At 41.1% G+C, this 22,001-nt stretch overlaps 1 protein-coding gene across 8 annotated transcripts in view; it reads left to right on the forward strand.

Annotated features, from left to right (window-relative positions):
• Window positions 1-22,001, forward strand: part of LOC105836921 (Down syndrome cell adhesion molecule-like protein Dscam2) — an 87,106-nt gene that overhangs the window by 42,656 nt on the left and 22,449 nt on the right. For 5 of the 8 annotated variants that reach the window (XM_036291445.1, XM_036291447.1, XM_036291450.1 and 2 more), the window contains exons 8-12: window positions 186-390; window positions 5,534-5,830; window positions 6,891-7,001; window positions 7,375-7,533; window positions 10,983-11,444. In XM_036291445.1, coding sequence (XP_036147338.1) covers window positions 186-390; window positions 5,534-5,830; window positions 6,891-7,001; window positions 7,375-7,533; window positions 10,983-11,444 — 1,234 coding nt within the window. Of the gene's footprint in view, window positions 1-185; window positions 391-5,533; window positions 5,831-6,890; window positions 7,002-7,374; window positions 7,534-10,982; window positions 11,445-15,045; window positions 15,406-22,001 lie in introns of all 8 variants that reach the window. The other 3 variants (XM_036291448.1, XM_036291449.1, XM_036291451.1) reach the window with 2 other exon arrangements.

Here is a 22,001-nt window from a genome sequence, read left to right on the forward strand (position 1 = left end):
CGGGCGTGTGATTCGAATACATTTTCAGGAATAGAGATCTGATTTTTCTCAAGAAGCTTCACGGTTTGCGGATTCGAGAGACGAGGCGGTATTCTCCCTCGTTTCCGCGTGCGCGCGCGAGCGCGCGGGGCGAGTCCCTTTTCCCTTGATTCTCATCAGTTTCTTTCGTCTAAACTCCTTTGCAGACGTGCACCGCAAGTGGATTTCCGCAAGCGGCACTCTATTGGCTGAAGGACGGTCAGCCATTGAGAACGGGTGCCCGGGTAAGGACGGTCTCCAGCGAGCGTATTTCCGTGACGTCGGTCGCGAGGGAGGACCGCGGCATGTACCAGTGCTTCGTGCGGAACGAGTACGAAATGGCTCAAGGAATTGCGGAATTGCGCTTAGGGGGTAAGGCACATTCTGGCCCTGCGTTCCGGATGTACAATAGTATATATGTCGCGACGCCTTAACGTTTGAAGAGACGCGCCCATAGTTATCGTGCCATCTCCCGGAAACTCGAAAATCTTGGGATTGTCGTGAGACGAACTTGTCTCTCTCTCTCTCTGTCTCTCTTTCGGTGTCGAGATACAATTAACATATTCGGGAAGAATGATTTCGTTAAGGTATATAAAATTTAGCTACGGATCTGAAAATAATTTAGATCGTCAGAATAATTATATAGGACACTCAACAAGCTGGTTGATAAAATATCAAAACTTTTTACAGCATTGCTCAGTACGCTCGAATGTCTTTCATAATTATTTTGCTGGCCTAACAAAATTATTTTCCGATCTAAATTTAGGTAAATTTGTTAAATATCAGGCACCGTAAGAATGGTCCACACGTTTCTAATGATTTTTAATTATTCTTGAAGCAAATTATTCTTATTGCCACGTACACTGTAGTTTACTGTTTAATTACAGCAAGCATTAATAATTTATATAACGTTACAATTAACTTGTTACTCGAGTAAAGAAAATCCCCGTGTTTATCGAGCGACCGCTGAATGTGTTGTTGTTGATTATTACCGTGCAACTCTTGTACGATCCATTCCACTGTTCGCGTGCCATTTTATCGTAACGCATTTTCCATCAGGCGAGGCGGCACGACTTCTCGTGCAGGCTACGTGCTATTTTTGCGGAAAAGTGCCCCCATCGCTCTTCCGATTGTGCTTTACGGAGCGTGCTCCCATCTGCGGAACGATAATCGCGGTTTCGGTTTCGATTAACTCCGGTTGAGTTTCGTTTGTGGCAGCAGCAGCAGCAGCAGTAACAAACGCATACCAAATAACATTACCTAACTTTAACAATTGTTTTCTATTAAATCTCGCTGGTATACTGATTTTTGCTTTATTCCAGAATTATATAAATTTACATAAAAAGTACAGAAATCTGTTTAATAAAATACTTAGCGATGAATTACATCGCGTAATCGCAAACGTTGTTTAAAGACGGATCGAGATGCGCGCTTAACAATTCACGCTCGCGCGTTTATTACGTGGAAGCAAAAAAAAGAAAGAGAATTCGAACGATCGCGTGTTTGACGAACTTGATCAGAAACTTGGTTTGCTCGCGGTTGGAAAATGTTGGTTAACGGCTACATGTGCGCGGAGGCGGAGGCCTGCCTGTTTGCGTAGCGTTCCCTACGTAACGTATTTTCCATCGGCCGGTCGTTTCGCCGCGGGATACGTGCCATTTTTGTACGAAAATGGCCTCGTTTGCTCTCCCTCGTGCGCAAACCTCCGATATGAGACCTCCACGATCGAGCATCGATGTCCACGATGAGCACGGACTCGCGCACGACTCGCGCACGACTCGCGAATTCGCCCCCGGAATATAATAAAAGCGATTTACGGTAGGTTTCACCGATAACATCGCGACCCAAGCATGGGGATGGATCGTATGAGTAACACACATGACACGCAAAACACGTCCGGTAACTTAGAGCTCGATGTGTTTTACGTGTAAAAAAAAACCCTCCCCCCGAAATTTCGGCTAAAATTTTTTTGCGAGAAAAAAAGGGATAAAGCGCGATTTCGACGCGGCGCATCTAAATTTATGCTCAATAATATCTAGGTTGGTTGTGCCGTTGATTGTTATTGTACGAAATTGCATTATGCTAATAATGTAATTATACAGAGGACAGATATTATATGATGCTAATTAATGTTTATCAGCGCGATCTCGTATCCGTATCGCTGGATGGTATTATTTTCGATTAGATTTCGAGACCCCGACGTCTTTCCTCCCCCAGCCTCGAGTTTTTTATTTTATACCGCATTTCCTCCCGCGGGGAGAATATTGCTGCTGGCAAGGGAAAGCGTGCTGAGTTTCGTGCCGTTCTTACGAGCGATTTGTACATTTCTGGAAGTTCGTACGGGCTTTCGCGGCCATTAACCTTTATACGGTTGGCGTTTGGTAACTTTTATGACCTTTGAAAGTTTAAATTTTCTTTCGAAATCGCTTATAGCCTGCGTTTCTCGGTTGCCGTTCTCTACCTCGTCGGAAGCAGGCGTACAACGAGCCGGACGCCGTGTACAGTTTGTTTCTTCCTCCGCTGCAATCCGAGTTCGGATATCACGCGCGCAGCTAAATTACTACTTTTCTCCTTCCCCGTTATCTCGGTTTTCTCTTAGCTCCCGAGTAATTTTATCACTAAATTTCTCTACGGACAGAAAAGTGTCCGACGAAATAGTATTCTGTTAAGCGAAAAGGAACGCCATTTTTCGCTCGGGGTGGATTTTAGTGCCTAATAACAGTTGAGGGGAATTTTTACAACTTTTATACAATTTGCACAAACCGCGCGCTGATTACTTGTCTTCAAACGCACTTCTAGACTGAAACACGCAAGAGCGTAAATTAAATTAACAAGCATCTTATTAATGTGATACTAGCGAGCATCTTAAACACTATAAAGAATCTATTCTGCGACAAAAATATTATCCGGTACTGAGATTTAATTGTGTTACATTATTTTCACTTTCTTTCTTGTATTCTATTACATCAAAGTTTTCAAACACGATTAAAAATTAATCGCGAACAGGCTCTTTTTTTTTAATGCGACGAAAAAATATGTGATCGTTATCGCGACGCGAGGGACGGTTGCGCGCTAACTTGTGCGTCGTGTTACAAAACGCTATTCATGCCCGCGGTGATGAAGCTCGTCGTCGGTGCAGGGTTACGACGGGGGGGGCGGATAGAAAATTAGTAATTTACGTCGTCCAAGTTCGGAGCCGGGTGCCTATTACCTTGTCATTAGGATTCTTCGCGTCTCCATGATTTCTAAGCTCCGTAGAGATATAGAGAAAGAGAGTGTACATCAGGTTGGGGATCGCCCGCAGCACGATGGGATAGTTAGTACCTACTACTACTACAACTACCCGCCCCGGATTTGCATACGCTAACGAGATTCCTGCGGTTTTGCCGATGCTTTGCATGCTAGCCGCGCGCGATTTCGCGGCGGCGGCACGGCGGCGCGACCGACTACGTCTATTTATTATGCGTCATAGATACGTCGGGGATGAAAGCCGGTCCGCGGTGGAACATCTCGGCGAATTTGCGAATTTTACCCGGATTGGGGACTCCTGCCCCCGGGTGGAATTATGCGAACGTGATATCTTGTCTGTTACGATTTTAATGGCGTTTCTCCCGTCCGCCGGACGAAATTTACTTTGCCGCGACACTTGGGGGGTGGGGAGGGAGGAGGGGGAATGCGCAAACCTCGGAAGAATATATCGCCCATGCAAATCACGCACTTTATCGTGCCTCACCCTCTCCTCCCCCCGAAAAAAAAACACTCATTGGCGTTTCGTGCAAACTTCAATCTAGAACGCGGCTTCGTTCTGGCAGATTTTTCTGTCGCCAACATGCGCGACCCGCTTTCTCTCTCTCTCTCTCTCTCTCTCTCTCTCTCTCTCTCTCTCTCTCACTCTCTGTTTCGGTAGTGACATTTCCTGAAATTTAGAGAAAACGAGCGCGAGCGACGCCGACTAATGTTAATTAGAGCGCAAAGCAAATCACATTAATCTTCATAATTGTACGTTCTCGGGGAAAATATCCCCCTTTTTAATTTTATTGTATTATTTCGGGCGCGCGAGATTACAGCAGGGGAGCAAGAACTCCGCCAGCCATATGCAAAACAGAGACACATTATTCGCAAAATTATATACGTCTGATACGCGATATAAATTATATCTGTAATATGCGATAATACTATTTAATCGTTTATCGAGGCGAGGCAACACGCGACTGATATTTCCACCTGCCGTTGTGTGACGTCTGCAGATACACCGGGAGAGTAAATTTGTGCTTTAATGCCGTCGTCTGGATTTTATTTCAGTCTTTATTAACACAACGAGAGAGATTTTTGCCGCAATAACGTATATCATGATATTCGCGCGTTAAAGCGCCGCCGCGGTCTTAAACATTAATTTACGGCTCTCGAGGAACGTGGCAGGATTTCTTCTCGTGCTGCCCGCGCCAAAAGTGTCGGTGGGAGGGAGAGGGGGGGTAAAACAGCGAGAGACCGAATCCGTCGGCCTAATTGTTAATTTATTAATGGGGCATTCCGCTCAAGTCTTTTAATTATACACGGGCGCGCCCGATATTTGGCTCCGGCGAGTTTCCAACTTTTAACCAAATGAGTTAATCCCCGCTAAATAAATCCGCGCGCGACTTTTTCCAGCTTTCCGCCGATGGAAAATTTTATAAATGAGGATGAGCAAAGGGGAAGGAAAGAATGTTGCGCTAGCGGGATACATCATGTCTCTCGTTTTGTCGGCGTCGCAAAGAAGCGTCCTGAAATATCGTTCTTATCATAAATATTCATCGATATCGATATCAATAACGCCAGCGCGATGAAGGGATTCTCTTCGCGCGCGGATGAATACGAAAACTTTTAGTAAAGTTGACGTTATCTCGCGACCGGTATATGTATATCCGCGCGCCCGCGAAGTTTACGAATTTATCATCGCGTCACTTTGGGGAATCCACGAAACGGAAGCGCGTGCGAAACGCTTCATCTGTTTCGTATCACGCATCGATCTCGCGATCTCGCCGCCCTACAATTTCTATCACATGTTTACGAATTAATTATCGGATGACGGTTTTTTTTTTCGTTTTTTTTTTTTTTATATCAATGTTATTGATAAGGTATCATTCGTCATCACAATTTTCATCTCTGTTTAGACGATTTGTAGATAACTGCGCGAATCGACGGGATATTGCGATGACAATTGGCATAGTTTTTTTATTTGGATTATTTTTAAATGGCTTTCGCGATAGTCGGACGGGAGATATCGTCAGGTCGCGAACCTTAAATTCGTGATGGTTCGCTTTCACGTTCGACAATCGATTTGGACGTACGTATAAAAGGGAGGAGCAAACAAAAAAAAAAAAAAAAGACCGCGGGGGAAATATATGGACGCACGGCCGTTCTGGCGCAGCGTGTTAGAAACGGTGACGGGGGATGCACATAGATGACGGGGGCAGGGGGGGTAGCATTTGGAAACTTTGGGGTATGCGTAATCTCGCCCCGTAACGTCTGTTAACAGAGATCGCGCCGCAGCTGGTCTACAGGTTTATCGAACAGACAATGCAGCCCGGTCCATCGGTTTCCCTGAAATGCAGCGCCGCGGGTAATCCCACGCCGCAAATTTCCTGGCTGCTAGATGGATTTCCGCTTCCACAAAACGACAGGCTCCTGATTGGCCAATACGTGACCGTATACGGGGACGTAATATCCCACGTTAATATCACGACCGTGAAGCCCGAAGACGGCGGCGAATACGAGTGCATCGCCAGCAGTCGCGCCGGCGAGGCGAGGCACTCGGCGAGGCTCAATATCTATGGTGAGTCAGCGCGAAAAGTCAAAAGCCAGCAGTCATATGCGTTTTTCTCTTTTTCGTAATTAGCGGTGTGTGCGTTCATCGTTATTCACAGAAAAATATCTAGAAATTATGCAAGTGAATAAAATGGCTTTATCTTAGCTTTATCTACAAATAGAATGTGTATTATTTTTCATTTTTTGCTCATCAATTAGATGAAAGAAGTGTTATCTTTTTGAAATCCAAGTTAATATATTATAGTAACGAGAATAAAATGTTAATCTTAATCTCTAAATCTATTTATTCTAAGAGAATTTTTCGAAGTGACAGCAACACAGATTACGCATATTAGAAAATAATAGTGCGATATAAAAATTAAACCTCCCAAAACTAAATTTAAAATCTTTGACGAGAAACTCTGTCAGTCGATTATATTGTAAGTTCTATATTTCTTCTGTATCTCTCATCTTTAATCTTTAATCTTTTCCAAATCAAAAGAAAAATATTTTTTTGTTAAGTTAAATTATTTAAGAATAATTCTTTTAAGAAATAAAGATTTAGAGATAAAAATATGTTAACATTTTAATTTTATCCTAGCTAGCTTTACTCAATATCTTAAAATTATTTAAATGAAGTGATATATAAATTTATCTTTTATTGTTAAATCTTTATCTTGTTTAAGATACGTTTTACATGTAATTTAATTTATTCTTATCTAGATAATTTTCAGTTTATTTAAGCGCAACAACGTTAATTAGAAATACTGCGAGAAGCCGCGATTACGATGTTTTCGGTTCAACTCTTTGCTTATTTATTGCAAACAAAAAGTCCATTTTTGCATCATTAAATGCCGAATTTGCAGTTTGATCAAATCCAGAGGCATCGACAGAGTCGTTTTGCACGGCGATATTAAAAATCTGTTTTATATATTTCTTTTTATTTATTTTTTGCACGGCTCTATCTCTCTGGAATCGAGGAAGAGAGAGAAAAAGCGCACAGGACTAGATTTCCTGCTGGAAATTTATAACTTCATGCTGTTTCGCGTGGCTGCAGCGTAACGAGCTTTACTGCTTTCTAATCTCAGGGCTGCCATACGTCAGACCGATGTCGCCCGTTTCAGCGGTCGCGGGGAAGCAACTATATATCAAGTGTCCTGTAGCCGGTTATCCTATCGAATCGATAGTGTGGGAGAAAGGTAAGCATCGTGCGTCATTTCTGTTAATCCCCGACTGAATAACGGAAAGTTTCGCGTACGTTTATTCAATATTTCCATTGCGGCGAAAGGCAATGCACGCTCAAATCGATCTTTCGCGTTGATGGATGATTTCCCTCGTGACGAGCGCGCTATCCGATTTATCGTGAATTTCATCAGGGTTTATCTTACGTACACTTTACATTGGTGAATTAATTTAGTTTGCGATTAAAATCAACTCGAACGCCGAAAATGTGAAATATTTACCTCTCTCTCGTGCGCGCGCGCGAAACCAAGTATTATTATCGGGTATTCCAAATATTCTCGAACGCACACGAGGAGCCCCTTTAATCGAGCGCCGAAACGTTGTTATCAGGGGACGTAAAACTGCCTACCAACATGAGACAAAGAGTCGCCAACGGTACGCTGTTCATCGATACCGTGCAACGCAGCGCCGACGAAGGCACGTACACATGCACTGCCAGAAACAAACATAATTTCACGTCGCACCGCTCGGTCGAAGTACGTGTTCTAGGTAAGCAAACGTAGCCAACAGTTTCCGCATAATTTCCCGCGATATTGAGCACCGGAATTTAAAGTGTTCGTAAAATTAGCATTCGAAAATGAAGAGATTGCTTTACATGCGCGCGCGCGCGCTCGCGGAATGAAACAATTTCGTCTCTTTGCCTTCCGAAGTCGGAAAAAAGGTATTTTGAAGTCTCGTTACCGAGATAAAAATTTTTTACTACAATACTTTTAATGCGATACATTCTTATATATATATATATATATTGGATCGGTGCATTTTTCATGCGACACATGATAACTTCGTTATCGTTAAACGGCATGAAACATGTAATATCCATTTCTGCAAAGGTATATATAATTTGAACTTTGAATTAAAGGGTTAAATTAAACGGTAAGAAAATCCACACGGGCTTTAGAGGAAGATTTAGTCTCGCTTGCAAAATCCGCCGTTTTTTTTGCAATTTGCTCCCGCGAAGCGATATCGAAGCGCGATTATGGATATCACAGGCGCACGTTAATATGCATTCTCCCTTTGTCGAACGTATTAACTATCCATTGCCCATCGCCCCGTCCGACTGTATTAATTGCAGCCCGTTTATACATAACGTGCTCGGCATGCAACGTTTGACGCGCGCGTTGCCGAATTTATCTTTACATAATGTTTCTATTAGGTTCATCAAGCAAACCCTATATGGCGCGTTGTTTGACGTTGGGCAGGATTAATTAGCGCGGGACAACATCGACCCGAGTCTTCGGTTTATCGCATTGCCCATCGTACCCTCGGAACACACATGGCGCTTTTCGCATCGAAGATCCTATCGATTTATCGATCGCGGACGCGCGCGTTTGCGAACTCGCAGGCCCGAAAATGCGAGTTGCACACGGGGAAAATTAGGCTGGAGAGTTTTGTTACCGGGAGGATTTATATTTCGACAATTTTTTTTTAATGCCCCGAGGATTGCGAAATGTAACGCAGTTAATCTCTCTCGGTTTTGATTGACCATTTATTTCTATATCGTTCAGCAATTACATCGTATAATATGGAAAATAAAAAAAAAAAGGGAAAAGGGTGGTTATACTGTTTAGGTTTCTGTCAAAATGCGAGGCAGAAATGCAAAATGCTGTGCAGTTTTCAGCTCCGCTTCGCCATGGATTCGGACGCTTCCCCGAAATCAAGTGGGATCTTTCTCGTGAAGAACAATTTTATATGTATATATATATTTTTTTTTTACTGTGATTTAAAACGTGCGCAATTTGTGCACGTTAATACATATATACGATACGACGCCTCGCCGGAAATCGCGCTAGAACTAAACCATTTTCCATTAATATTGTATCTAATGTTTCCGCTTAATGTTTTAATGTTTTAATATTTAATATCGTATATCGAACGTTTTGACAAAATTGCACTGGTCGAATTACAGGTTACATCGCGAATGAAATTATGCGGGACTCTCGTTTGTAATGGAATTAAACGCGAGATTGGAAAACAAGCGTCGTTTTTCTCCCGTCAGGGCGAACGCGCGATTTCCGGTGACGTGATACGCGTGTGCGAGCGTATATCCCGCGCGTGCTGAAGACGTGTCCGGAAATGACCTATGCACCGAGCACAGCACCTCACTGCACATCGCTCAAGCATTCCTCCTTTGCACGCGCTCGCCTTAACTGCTCTGTTCTACTCCACCAGTATTTTTATGTACTCGTGTACTAATGTACATAAAAATCCAGCTGCCACGTATGTACGTAACGTATTGTACATAAGACAGACGACGCGACGTACTGCGTTGCAGATGCCGCACGGGGTATTACCGCAAAACATCTTTCGATCGTAGTGCCACCCCATTTACATGCCCCTCGAGGGGAACGTATGTACGTATGCGGAAAAATGTCATTTCCGTGCTAAGAAAAGCAGATCGCACAATTTTTAGTTTACTTCTTTTAAATAACGGTTTACTTTTGCAGACAATGTTTTCTTGATTTTACAATGGTCTTAAAATACACTCATTATTCACTCGAAATAAGGAACATTTATTTAAAATAAACTTTTGTGTGCATACAGAAAAGTACTTGAATCAAATGAATTTTACTTATTTCAAATATTTGTATATTTGCAAATGCATCACGAGTTTATCATAAGCATTTATTGAAATATATTCAGAATGTTAGTAAAATTTAAATAATCCTAACTATTTATATTTTAATCAAGAATATCGAGTTAAAAAATTACTCTGAATTATCGAAAAAACTATAAATTCTTTCTTACTAGACAATGCACATGATATTGAATTTTTCTAACAATTATAAAGCATTTTTTCTTGATAATTGTCTCAATGGTAAATTAAATAATTGCTTTTTTTAGCAGTAAAATTGACATTCAATTGCGCTTTTTTCTGTAACGCGGGAGATCCGTATTTAATTTCGTAATACCCCGTGATGCGTGAAACAGTGTATAGAATTAATTAAGGTATTTAACCGATAGCCCGAACGCGGTGATCGCGGGATTTGTCAGCCTCGCCGGCGATAAAACGTTGATGCAACACGTAAACAACAATGTTGAATGTTTCCTTCGGGCTTCCGAGCGCTAGATCTCTGAAATTTCCCCATTAAACGCGTTTGTTGAACGCATGTACGCGAAGTTTGTTTCGTTCGAAATACAGAGTTTACCGCGGAGATTGCGTCGGCAGGCTGAATATCCTGTCGAAAATCACCAGCGCGATTGCCTTTCATTAAAATTGCACACGTTCTTTCTCTCCACTCATGCTGTCGATCTGTTCAACATAACGCAGCAACCCTCCTGAGAGAGCAACTCCTCGCATCGCGATATCGCATACGTCTGTCGGACAGTCGCGTGAAGGACAAAAATTCGAATCTGCGAAGAGTACAGAGAATATATATATGTCTCATCAGAAATCGGCAGTCGTGCGTGTAAATCGACGGAAAAGTCGAAATCACGTGAGAATTGCAATTACCTCTCGAATCCTCGAGATCGACAGGATATTTTCCTCGCTTTCTCGCCGGCTACCTTGATTTCCGCCGATGATGGCGAAGCCGCGAAGAGAGAGAGGAGATCGATTAATCTCGCTGCATCTCCAGCGTCGAATCTCCCGCTGCCGGTTTCTGACGTATGCCGTATCGGACGCGGAGAGTCGCATCTCTCCTCTCCTCTCCTCCCCTCTCCTTTCCTCTCCTCTTCCACCGATCATCCGGAACCCACGTTGCTGCCTGGGAATCGCGCGCCGCTCTGAAAAATTGCTTCTCGCTCCAAGGCGCATCTGGCAGCGGCGCGGTGCGACGATTACGACGCCGTTTATCCGGCGTCCACCCCCACCTCCTCCTCCTCCCCCCCCCTTCCCCTCCGTCCAATCGAACACGATTCCCCTCCGATACAACATCGTGATTCTCTAGTGATCTGAACTGCTTTGATGGAATGCCACCTTGTCTGTATTGTTCTTTCAGTGCCACCTAAAATCACGCCTTTCAGTTTTGCTCGCGATTTAAACGTAGGGGACCGTACTAGCGTACAGTGCGTGGTCGTGACCGGCGACCTACCACTGACGTTCACGTGGCTCAAAGATAACGTCCCGATAGAGACGGTCAGGACGTTGCCGTCGTCGCAGGATGCGCCGTCGGCGGGCAGCCGCGGACGGTCGCCGGCCGGTCCTGGGATGGACCACGCGATGATTAACGGGGGCCCCAAGCTAGCGAGGGGCCCTGCCACCATGACCGCCTCCGGCCCCGGGCATGACGAAGCGTCCCCCTCGTCCTCCCAGAGAAAGAGCATTACCATCGGGATACACGACGCTTTTACCAGCGCCCTGAGCATTAGCACGATCGCACCCGCGCACAATGGCACGTACACCTGTCGCGTGACCAATGGCGCCGCAACCGTCGCTCATTCTGCACTCCTTCACGTCAACGGTAAACGCACACCGTTGGTGTAATTGTACGGTTCCGTGTTCCGCAATCGGCTACGACTTGGCGCGCGCGCGGTTACGACGACCACTCCGGTCCTCCTTGCTTATCTTTCTCTATCTGTCTATCTATCTCACTCTTTCTTTCTCTATACTCTTCGTTTCTTCTTCTTCTTCTTCTTCCTGTCGCGCGTCTCTCGATTCACCATCCGACGCCAAACACACCGGCATCGTATTTCGGAACACGGAGCACCCGGCTAGGTCGGCGCTCATCGGGATGCCAACGACGACGTCGCGGGAGTAAGAACGGGATTCGCGCCACGTTCCCGCGGAATAAGATCGCGCCGGCGACGACGAGAGCGGATTATCATTGAGATTTGCGAGCCGACGCGTCTCAGTCCTGATGGGACCGGACTGGCAATTTTCCAGTTCGTTGGCTGGCACGGCGGCGATGGAAAGTAACTGATTGATCGGCACGTAGGGAAACACCACCACCGGTGCCGCCGGCCATCGTTTGTGCCCTTCCCCGAGACGATCGATCAATCAGCGCGTCCGGTGTGCGTACCGTAATCAATTTTGTTTTACCTCAAGGAAAAAGAGAGCCGCCCTGTAAATCGCTGTCGGCTTCCCGGACACGCAATTCCGCCAAGAGGCTTCTTCGCGCGGTCGCGTCGCTTCGTTCGCTGCATCGTATTTAGCAGCAGCCTCGTTGTTCGCCGACCGCTTTGAGCGCCGACCATATTTCCGGCGCGTCCGTGACGATCCTCGATTTTCAGGAGATCATCGAGGACCGTCCGACGTGACCCCCCACGTTTCTGCTACACTGCTAATCCAAACTGCACGCATACGTATGGCAACGCGCCGGGTCGGCGTATTCCCGACGGGGGGAGGGGGGATGACGACTCGAGAGGGATTTGACAAAGAGGAAATGTGGTGGTTTCTCTCTCGCTATGGCGCAAGCCGCAATATCGCCGATTCGGCGTGTTGCCAGCTTTTTCTCAGATTACTTTCGATTTTAAATCGTTCTCTCTTTCTTTCATTCTTTCTCGTCCTCCTGCACGCGGTTCTCTCTTTGCACGCCCATCTGCACGCTTTGATCGAGTTTTCCTGCAACCACTGTCGATATATGTATATATGTATACCTATGTGTGTTATACGTTCTGTGTACAATCTTGGCAATGTCTTTGGCTCCCCTCGCTCTGCCCCCCCACCCACGTATTAGCGTTGTATGAGCGGCCCGGAGTACTTGTCCAACTCTCCATTTCCGTTTTCGTTTCTCCGAACGTCGTGAACTTTTTATCGGAAATCGAGCCACGACGGTAAAGGCATCGGGAATATATTTATTTTAGGCAAATGGAAAAAAAGAAGAGAAACGTGTTTCCTTTTTCTTTCTACATAAGAAAGTTGGGCATCTACGGCGTTTAGCCGCTTGTATATACGTATTTACTTATGGCATCTACTTCTTAGACCGACTGTGACATCGAGAAGTTGCGAGAGGGTGCGGGAGCCCCGCACGCAGGAGCGAACACGGGGCGAGGGAGATTTTCGTTCGGCGAAAGTCGAAATCTCGATGTCGCAGCCCGTAACCGTAAAGTTTATCGTTTACTCTTGGTTTTCCTATTCGCACAGGTGTATGCATCGTCCAGCATTGGTATTCAAGAGACACGAGTAATGTTTTTGACTGAATATTACATTTGCCTGTGTCTCCTAGTGCTCCACATACATATATACACACGGAAATCGCTGTTAACGACATTTCGGCGATATCCCGTAGGAGACGTATATTTTATATACGTTTCATATATATAAATATATATATATATATATATTTATATACTTTTTCTTTTACGATTGATTCAGTACACACTCTGTTACTCCATTATTGTGTTGTTTGGTATCACGTTTTAATGACGAAGTCATTCATTTTATTAATGTAGCAAAGAGTTTTATGATAATGTGTTTAAGCTCGAGGTATATCATATACATACTTTGTGTAACGTCGTTTTCACCATCACTATATTGTTTACGATATTATATTATGGAGACTGGTAGTGATATTTGTATCCAAGGGGGCATCCGACGCGAGAGATCTCTGAAAGCTTTTCGGCGGAGATATACGCAAATCCTTCTGCATGCGTGAGTCTCTGTCAAAGAGAAAAAGAGGGAGATGTGCGGCGTCGAGTCAGAATCGAATCGCGAACGAATTTCCGTGTCGTTTTGCGAACTTCGGGAACACACACGCAGGGATCTCTCGCGCGGTCCTCGGACCTTGTTTCACATTTAAAATTTCGATCTATATACATGTCGGTAGGGCTCGGTAAGTAAGTCTGCGATACGCAATAATACGGGAAAGAGGAAGTGTGTCCTCGAGGAAGAAGAAAGCGTGTGCAGGTGTCTTATGCCGAACGAGCGGTCGTTATGGCGCATCTCGCCAGGCCAGGTCGCGGTTCAAGAGACGCATATTCGCGCTGTGGGATACGTTTTCGTGAAGGAGAAAGCGGCAGGTGCCTCTACAGGTCGCGAAGTTTCCACGCACCGCGAGATATTCGCGCGAAACAATTTATTAACGTTCCCTTCCCTTCCCCCCCCCCGCGTAGGAGAGAGAAAGGGGGTGTATATACGCGGGGGAGAGAGGAGAGGGAGAAAGGGTTGAACCAGGCTTATTTCTAACTTCGCCGGGGTCTCCTCATAAAGACACATCGGCCGACATTAACAGTTATGCTCGCTCGTAAATGTTCATTTCCCAAGCTACATCGCGCCACGCTCTGCGCGTTATACTCTCGGCGGGCACGTTACATACCGTATACGTAACGTGCCGCCCGATATTTATGGCCGTGCCACAATTTTCCGCGGACCTTGCCGCACGCACGCGTTGCGAGGAATCGTCGCGTTGCACCTGTCCTTCCCGCACGCGAGGGGTGAGGGAGGGAGGGAGGGGGGAATCACGCGGCGAAATGGATCGGGATAAATGGTGAGCGAGTTTATCGAGTTTCCGCGATGTTACCGCCATGGGATTCTCCTACGCGCGGGATTCTCCCGAGCTGGAGAAATAAACCGCGCGACGATGCGTAAGGTATGCGCAAGCCGCGTGATCTCGTCTAGTCCGAAAACTGTGCTGCGACCAATTAACAGGTAAAATATCAGTCTACGGCAAACGAGGGAGGATGGCTTACGATTGTTGTTACATGGGATAGATAATGTGAATCTATCTGAAAGAAATACACTATTTTTTCATTAATAAAAGATTGACCATTGTTTGTTTTCTTTAATACAAATTTATTTCAAACGAAGATAACATCTGTATTAAAGACAAATGGCGGATTTTACATATACGTGAAATCTTTTATTAATTAAAAAAAAGGAGTAATATATTTCCTAGATGTTAACATAATTTTGTCCCCTCTTTGTACATGGTGACCCTTACGGTGCATGCATTACGGTGTCCACCCTTTCTGCAATTTGCGAAATTAGGTCAAGACGCGGTGCGAATGATGCAAAATCCTCGATCGGTGACCACACCTAAGGCGCGGTGAAAGCCAGCCAGCGCAAGACCGCCAGAGGTGCATAAGATATCTCTCCATTATCATGTCACAACGTAACGTTTATAGTTCCGCCGCGGATCTCGCCATTTTATTTCGGAGACGGTGTGATGGAGGGGCAGCGGACACAGCTTATGTGTACGACGAGCCAGGGTGACCAGCCGTTCAACATCACGTGGTTGATGGACGAGAAACCGATTCAGGTCAGACCGAGCGACGGTGGTACATCGGTGTCGTCGGTCCAGACCGCCGCCGCCGCCGCCGCCGCTACCGTCGAGACCAGCAACGGCATACAGATAAGCGACTATCCGCCGTTTTCCAGCATCCTGACGATAAATAGCGTCAGCGCTAGCCACAGCGGCAACTACACATGCCAGATCAGCAACGTCGCTGGCCTGGCCGAGCACTCGACCAGCCTCTCAGTCGCTGGTTGGTGTCCTGAGAAAAACTGATGTAGTCGTAAGAAAACTGTGTACATAAAGCGTCCACAAATAAGAACCTTCCTTTTTCGCTATCTCCAACATCTTTCTCTCTATTTTCCCGTTTATCTATCTCTCCATCTATCTATCTACTATCTATCTACTCATCTTTTTTCTCTTTCACTTTCTCTCCCTCTCCCTCTCTCTCTCTCTCTTTCTCTCTCTCTTTCTCTCTCTCCCTCTTCTTCTCGCGCCATTGTTCCACTTTTCTTGTGTATAGGTGTGTATACGCGTATATGTATACGCATATATATACAAGGCAGGGGTATACAGTTCGTATCACAGCGCGGACTTCGAAGAAACGTCGAACAAGGTTCGGTTTTCTTTTTTTTTATATTTAATCCGCTCCTGTGTTCCGGGTCACTCGGCTGACTTCCCCGAGCCGTTGATGACATCCCTCGAGAAGGGATGTGCGATACGAGTCCCGATTCGCCGGATCGTAATCTTATACGTTAGTATCTGATTCCGCCAATTTGAAACGCCACCCTTCGTCTTTGAAAAAGTTTCTTCTTTACGTAACGTAAGTTAGATGAATCTTAAAAATTTATTTCACTTTTGTCAAAAGGACAAAGTTTATCGTGTTATCTGTAAGAATCTTGAGTCCCTTGAAATTGCGTGTATGAAGCTCGTGGTGTATAAGAATTCACGGTAAGAGTAGATTTTTTATTTTATAAAAATGTTAAAAATTAATTACAAGTATTTAAAAATCTCGATGGGTATAAATTAGATATATTTTAATAGGATAGATTTCAAACAGTATTTCAAACAGTAGCTCACATTTTATTCAATATGATGTTAATCGCGAGCGATCGGATCATATTTCTGTTAACATTATTCTCTCGCTTATTTTAGGAAAAGTGTCATTTACGTAAGAAATGCAAAGGACCGTACAATTTTATTTGAATCTATTGTACTTCACCTGGCTTATCCAGAAAGTCAGGAAAGCGATTGATCGAAAGCTGATTTCAGCTACGAATCCCTATCCGAAATAGTTTTGAGGATTTATAATTATTAATGGATTTCGCCGGATTTAGTTCCTAGTGGTTTCGCGCTTGATGGTGAATATTTTATTCATTTCCATTCGTCTTGACTCAAATTCCGTAGAATATCAAAAGATTTATACATTTCGTACGTATATGTATGGCTTCACATATTGCCCGGTACGTAATGGCGTCTGCTCCCCTAATGCGTATAAAATACGACAAGATCACTACGTTTTCGACATCTGAAAGCCATTAAAGATTTTCCAGGGAATGTCGCGCGGCAAAGGAATTTCCTCAAAGCGAAATACGATCCCTTAACCTCGGCAAAGGTTATATGCGCGTAACAAATTGGAGGACGAGTGTGCAAAGTGCAAAGCTGCAATTTTTCAAGAATAAACATCAAAGAGATAAGTAACAATGGTAATTGGACACATTCACATTCGTAATAAACAAAAGATCAAAGTTCATTTTAATTTCACGTCGCAATTGCGAATTTTTAGCAAATTTGAAGTAATAAATAATAAATGTCACGGATAAAGTTCTAAACATGTCTGTCTGCAACAATATGAATCTTTTACAATCGAATTTCTCGGTCGATTATGCTCATATGTTCTTTGAAAAGTACTTCAGTCATATTACGAAGCACATACCAGAGACTTTCGCGATATTTGCCAAATGGAACACAACATACTCTCAAGTTCGCTTTGTGTTCATCATGCAACCGTGTGCAGCATACTGTACTTTTCAGTTTCATGATACTTTATTACCTTTGCCGTCACGGCTTACGTACATACGCATATGTATAACTTTGCACATACGTATATACGTATCCATTTCAGTGCGATCTTACGTGCACTGATATTTTTCGTATTATTTCTACCTGGCCGCATTACGTGTATCTTTTACGTACGAATAGATATTATATCTGGTTTTATCCCTTTTATATTTTATTATAAAAATATCCTATTTAGTCACCCTACTTGCACTCAGCTGTACGAAATATATTCGCTACTACCTATACACTGACGTATTACACGCAGAAAAATATCGTTCTAATACTACGAAAAGCGATTGCTTAATTTTATATTTTTTATTTTTATATTTTTTATTTTTTAAAGTAAAATAATCATCTTGCATAATAATTTTAAATAAATTCTGTGTATACAATGAAAAATACATACTAAATGTAAATTAAATCAATTAAATAAAAGTTACTTCATAAGTTTAAACATTTATTATGAGCATTAAATTTATTAAAAATGTATTCTAAAGTTTAATAATTTAATTTACCTCAATTAATCACTTATCTCAATCAATAAAGTATAAATTCATTTTTTACATACATGATAATAATTTTCCTAAAGTGAGGTCATTTTAAAATAATTATCAAGATAATATTATTTATTGAAGATAACTGTTACTAAAAAAATGAATTGGGTAATCGTTTTAATTATTTCTTATTAGAATTAATATTTTTCGATATGTATACACGTCAACTCATACTACTTGCAAGCAGCCGTACGTATCCAAGTAGTCCGTTACTACTTATTCTCAGACGTACTTCGGTCATTTTAAAATAATTATCAAGATAATATTATTTATTGAAGATAACTGTTACTAAAAAAATGAATTGGGTAATCGTTTTAATTATTTCTTATTAGAATTAATATTTTTTGATATGTATACACGTCAACTCATACTACTTGCAAGCAGCCGTATGTGTCCAAGTAATCCGTTACTACTTACTCTCAGACGTACTTCGGTCATTTTAAAATAATTATCAAGATAATATTATTTATTGAAGATAACTGTTACTAAAAAAATGAATTGGGTAATCGTTTTAATTATTTCTTATTAGAATTAATATTTTTCGATATGTATACACGTCAATTCATACTACTTGCAAGCAGCCGTATGTGTCCAAGTAATCCGTTACTACTTACTCTCAGACGTACTTCGGTCATTTTAAAATAATTATTAAGATAATATTATTTATTGAAGATAACTGTTACTAAAAAAATGAATTGGGTAATCGTTTTAATTATTTCTTATTAGAATTAATATTTTTCGATATGTATACACGTCAACTCATACTACTTGCAAGCAGCCGTACGTATCCAAGTAGTCCGTTACTACTTATTCTCAGACGTACTTCGGTCATTTTTAAATAATTATCAAGATAATATTATTTATTGAAGATAACTGTTACTAAAAAAATGAATTGGGTAATCGTTTTAATTATTTCTTATTAGAATTAATATTTTTCGATATGTATACACGTCAATTCATACTACTTGCAAGCAGCCGTATGTGTCCAAGTAATCCGTTACTACTTACTCTCAGACGTACTTCGGTCATTTTAAAATAATTATCAAGATAATATTATTTATTGAAGATAACTGTTACTAAAAAAATGAATTGGGTAATCGTTTTAATTATTTCTTATTAGAATTAATATTTTTCGATATGTATACACGTCAACTCATACTACTTGCAAGCAGCCGTACGTATCCAAGTAGTCCGTTACTACTTATTCTCAGACGTACTTCGGTCATTTTTAAATAATTATCAAGATAATATTATTTATTGAAGATAACTGTTACTAAAAAAATGAATTGGGTAATCGTTTTAATTATTTCTTATTAGAATTAATATTTTTCGATATGTATACACGTCAACTCATACTACTTGCAAGCAGCCGTACGTATCCAAGTAGTCCGTTACTACTTATTCTCAGACGTACTTCGGTCATTTTTAAATAATTATCAAGATAATATTATTTATTGAAGATAACTGTTACTAAAAAAATGAATTGGGTAATCGTTTTAATTATTTCTTATTAGAATTAATATTTTTCGATATGTATACACGTCAACTCATACTACTTGCAAGCAGCCGTATGTGTCCAAGTAATCCGTTACTACTTACTCTCAGACGTACTTTGATCATTTTAAAATAATTATCAAAATAATATTATTTATTGAAGATAACTGTTACTAAAAAAATGAATTGGGTAATCGTTTTAATTATTTCTTATTAGAATTAATATTTTTCGATATGTATACACGTCAATTCATACTACTTGCAAGCAGCCGTATGTGTCCAAGTAATCCGTTACTACTTACTCTCAGACGTACTTCGGTCATTTTAAAATAATTATCAAGATAATATTATTTATTGAAGATAACTGTTACTAAAAAAATGAATTGGGTAATCGTTTTAATTATTTCTTATTAGAATTAATATTTTTCGATATGTATACACGTCAACTCATACTACTTGCAAGCAGCCGTACGTATCCAAGTAGTCCGTTACTACTTATTCTCAGACGTACTTCGGTCATTTTTAAATAATTATCAAGATAATATTATTTATTGAAGATAACTGTTACTAAAAAAATGAATTGGGTAATCGTTTTAATTATTTCTTATTAGAATTAATATTTTTCGATATGTATACACGTCAACTCATACTACTTGCAAGCAGCCGTATGTGTCCAAGTAATCCGTTACTACTTACTCTCAGACGTACTTTGATCATTTTAAAATAATTATCAAAATAATATTATTTATTGAAGATAACTGTTACTAAAAAAATGAATTGGGTAATCGTTTTAATTATTTCTTATTAGAATTAATATTTTTCGATATGTATACACGTCAACTTATACTACTTGCAAGCAGCCGTACGTGTTCAAGTAGTCCGTTACTACTTACTCTCAGACGTACTTCGGTCATTTTAAAATAATTATCAAGATAATATTATTTATTGAAGATAACTGTTACTAAAAAAATGAATTGGGTAATCGTTTTAATTATTTCTTATTAGAATTAATATTTTTCGATATGTATACACGTCAACTCATACTACTTGCAAGCAGCCGTACGTATCCAAGTAGTCCGTTACTACTTATTCTCAGACGTACTTCGGTCATTTTTAAATAATTATCAAGATAATATTATTTATTGAAGATAACTGTTACTAAAAAAATGAATTGGGTAATCGTTTTAATTATTTCTTATTAGAATTAATATTTTTCGATATGTATACACGTCAACTCATACTACTTGCAAGCAGCCGTATGTGTCCAAGTAATCCGTTACTACTTACTCTCAGACGTACTTTGATCATTTTAAAATAATTATCAAAATAATATTATTTATTGAAGATAACTGTTACTAAAAAAATGAATTGGGTAATCGTTTTAATTATTTCTTATTAGAATTAATATTTTTCGATATGTATACACGTCAACTTATACTACTTGCAAGCAGCCGTACGTGTTCAAGTAGTCCGTTACTACTTACTCTCAGACGTACTTCGGTCATTTTAAAATAATTATCAAGATAATATTATTTATTGAAGATAACTGTTACTAAAAAAATGAATTGGGTAATCGTTTTAATTATTTCTTATTAGAATTAATATTTTTCAATATGTATACACGTCAATTCATACTACTTGCAAGCAGCCATACGTGTCCAAGTAGTCCGTTACTACTTACTCTCAGACGTACTTTGGTCATTTTAAAATAATTATCAAGATAATATTATTTATTGAAGATAACTGTTACTAAAAAAATGAATTGGGTAATCGTTTTAATTATTTCTTATTAGAATTAATATTTTTCGATATGTATACACGTCAACTCATACTACTTGCAAGCAGCCGTATGTGTCCAAGTAATCCGTTACTACTTACTCTCAGACGTACTTCGATCATTTTAAAATAATTATCAAGATAATATTATTTATTGAAGATAACTGTTACTAAAAAAATGAATTGGGTAATCGTTTTAATTATTTCTTATTAGAATTAATATTTTTCGATATGTATACACGTCAATTCATACTACTTGCAAGCAGCCGTATGTGTCCAAGTAATCCGTTACTACTTACTCTCAGACGTACTTAATACTTCTGATTGTACTACTTAAATGCTTTATCTGAGAAAATATCGAACTCGGAGGAATCAATTCGGCGAAAATATCCATTAATTATATTATCCTCAATAATCGATGACGGTTTTTTTTTAAGCATGCAGAAGCTAGACTGAGAAAGAAAGGTTCAAAAAATTGCAGTCGCGCTTTCGAAAGCAATACCTGGCATGGTGCCGCCATATCCCGATTTCTTTCGTTTATCTTCGAGAGCTCGACAGAATTTTCATTTGCCGGTGGAAATCGAGGATCACGATTGAGGAGGAAGAAGCCTCGACGGATGACACGGCATCGCGTAGACGACAGATGTATCGCCGACTTTACTTGTTTGCATGCTCGTCAGCGAGAGATAATTAGATTTTCACGAGATCTCGTTATATTAGAACAGGACGGTTCTATTTGCGAATTTTAACGAGGATGATATCATTTGATAAGCGAATTCAACAGTGGCACACACGACCTATTCCAGAGTCCGTTGATCCCGGTGTGCCGGTAAGGCCTAATATGAAATGTATTGATATTGACTCTTGATTTCGTTTCCTATATTCCGTACGTTTTCCGCAAGCAGCATCGCTGAGATCGATGGTAGACCTCGAAATTGAGATATTTCAGTCTTGAGCGTAGAAG

Source organism: Monomorium pharaonis, chromosome 8 (genome assembly GCF_013373865.1).
Source record: "Monomorium pharaonis isolate MP-MQ-018 chromosome 8, ASM1337386v2, whole genome shotgun sequence".
NCBI lineage: Eukaryota > Metazoa > Arthropoda > Insecta > Hymenoptera > Formicidae > Monomorium > Monomorium pharaonis.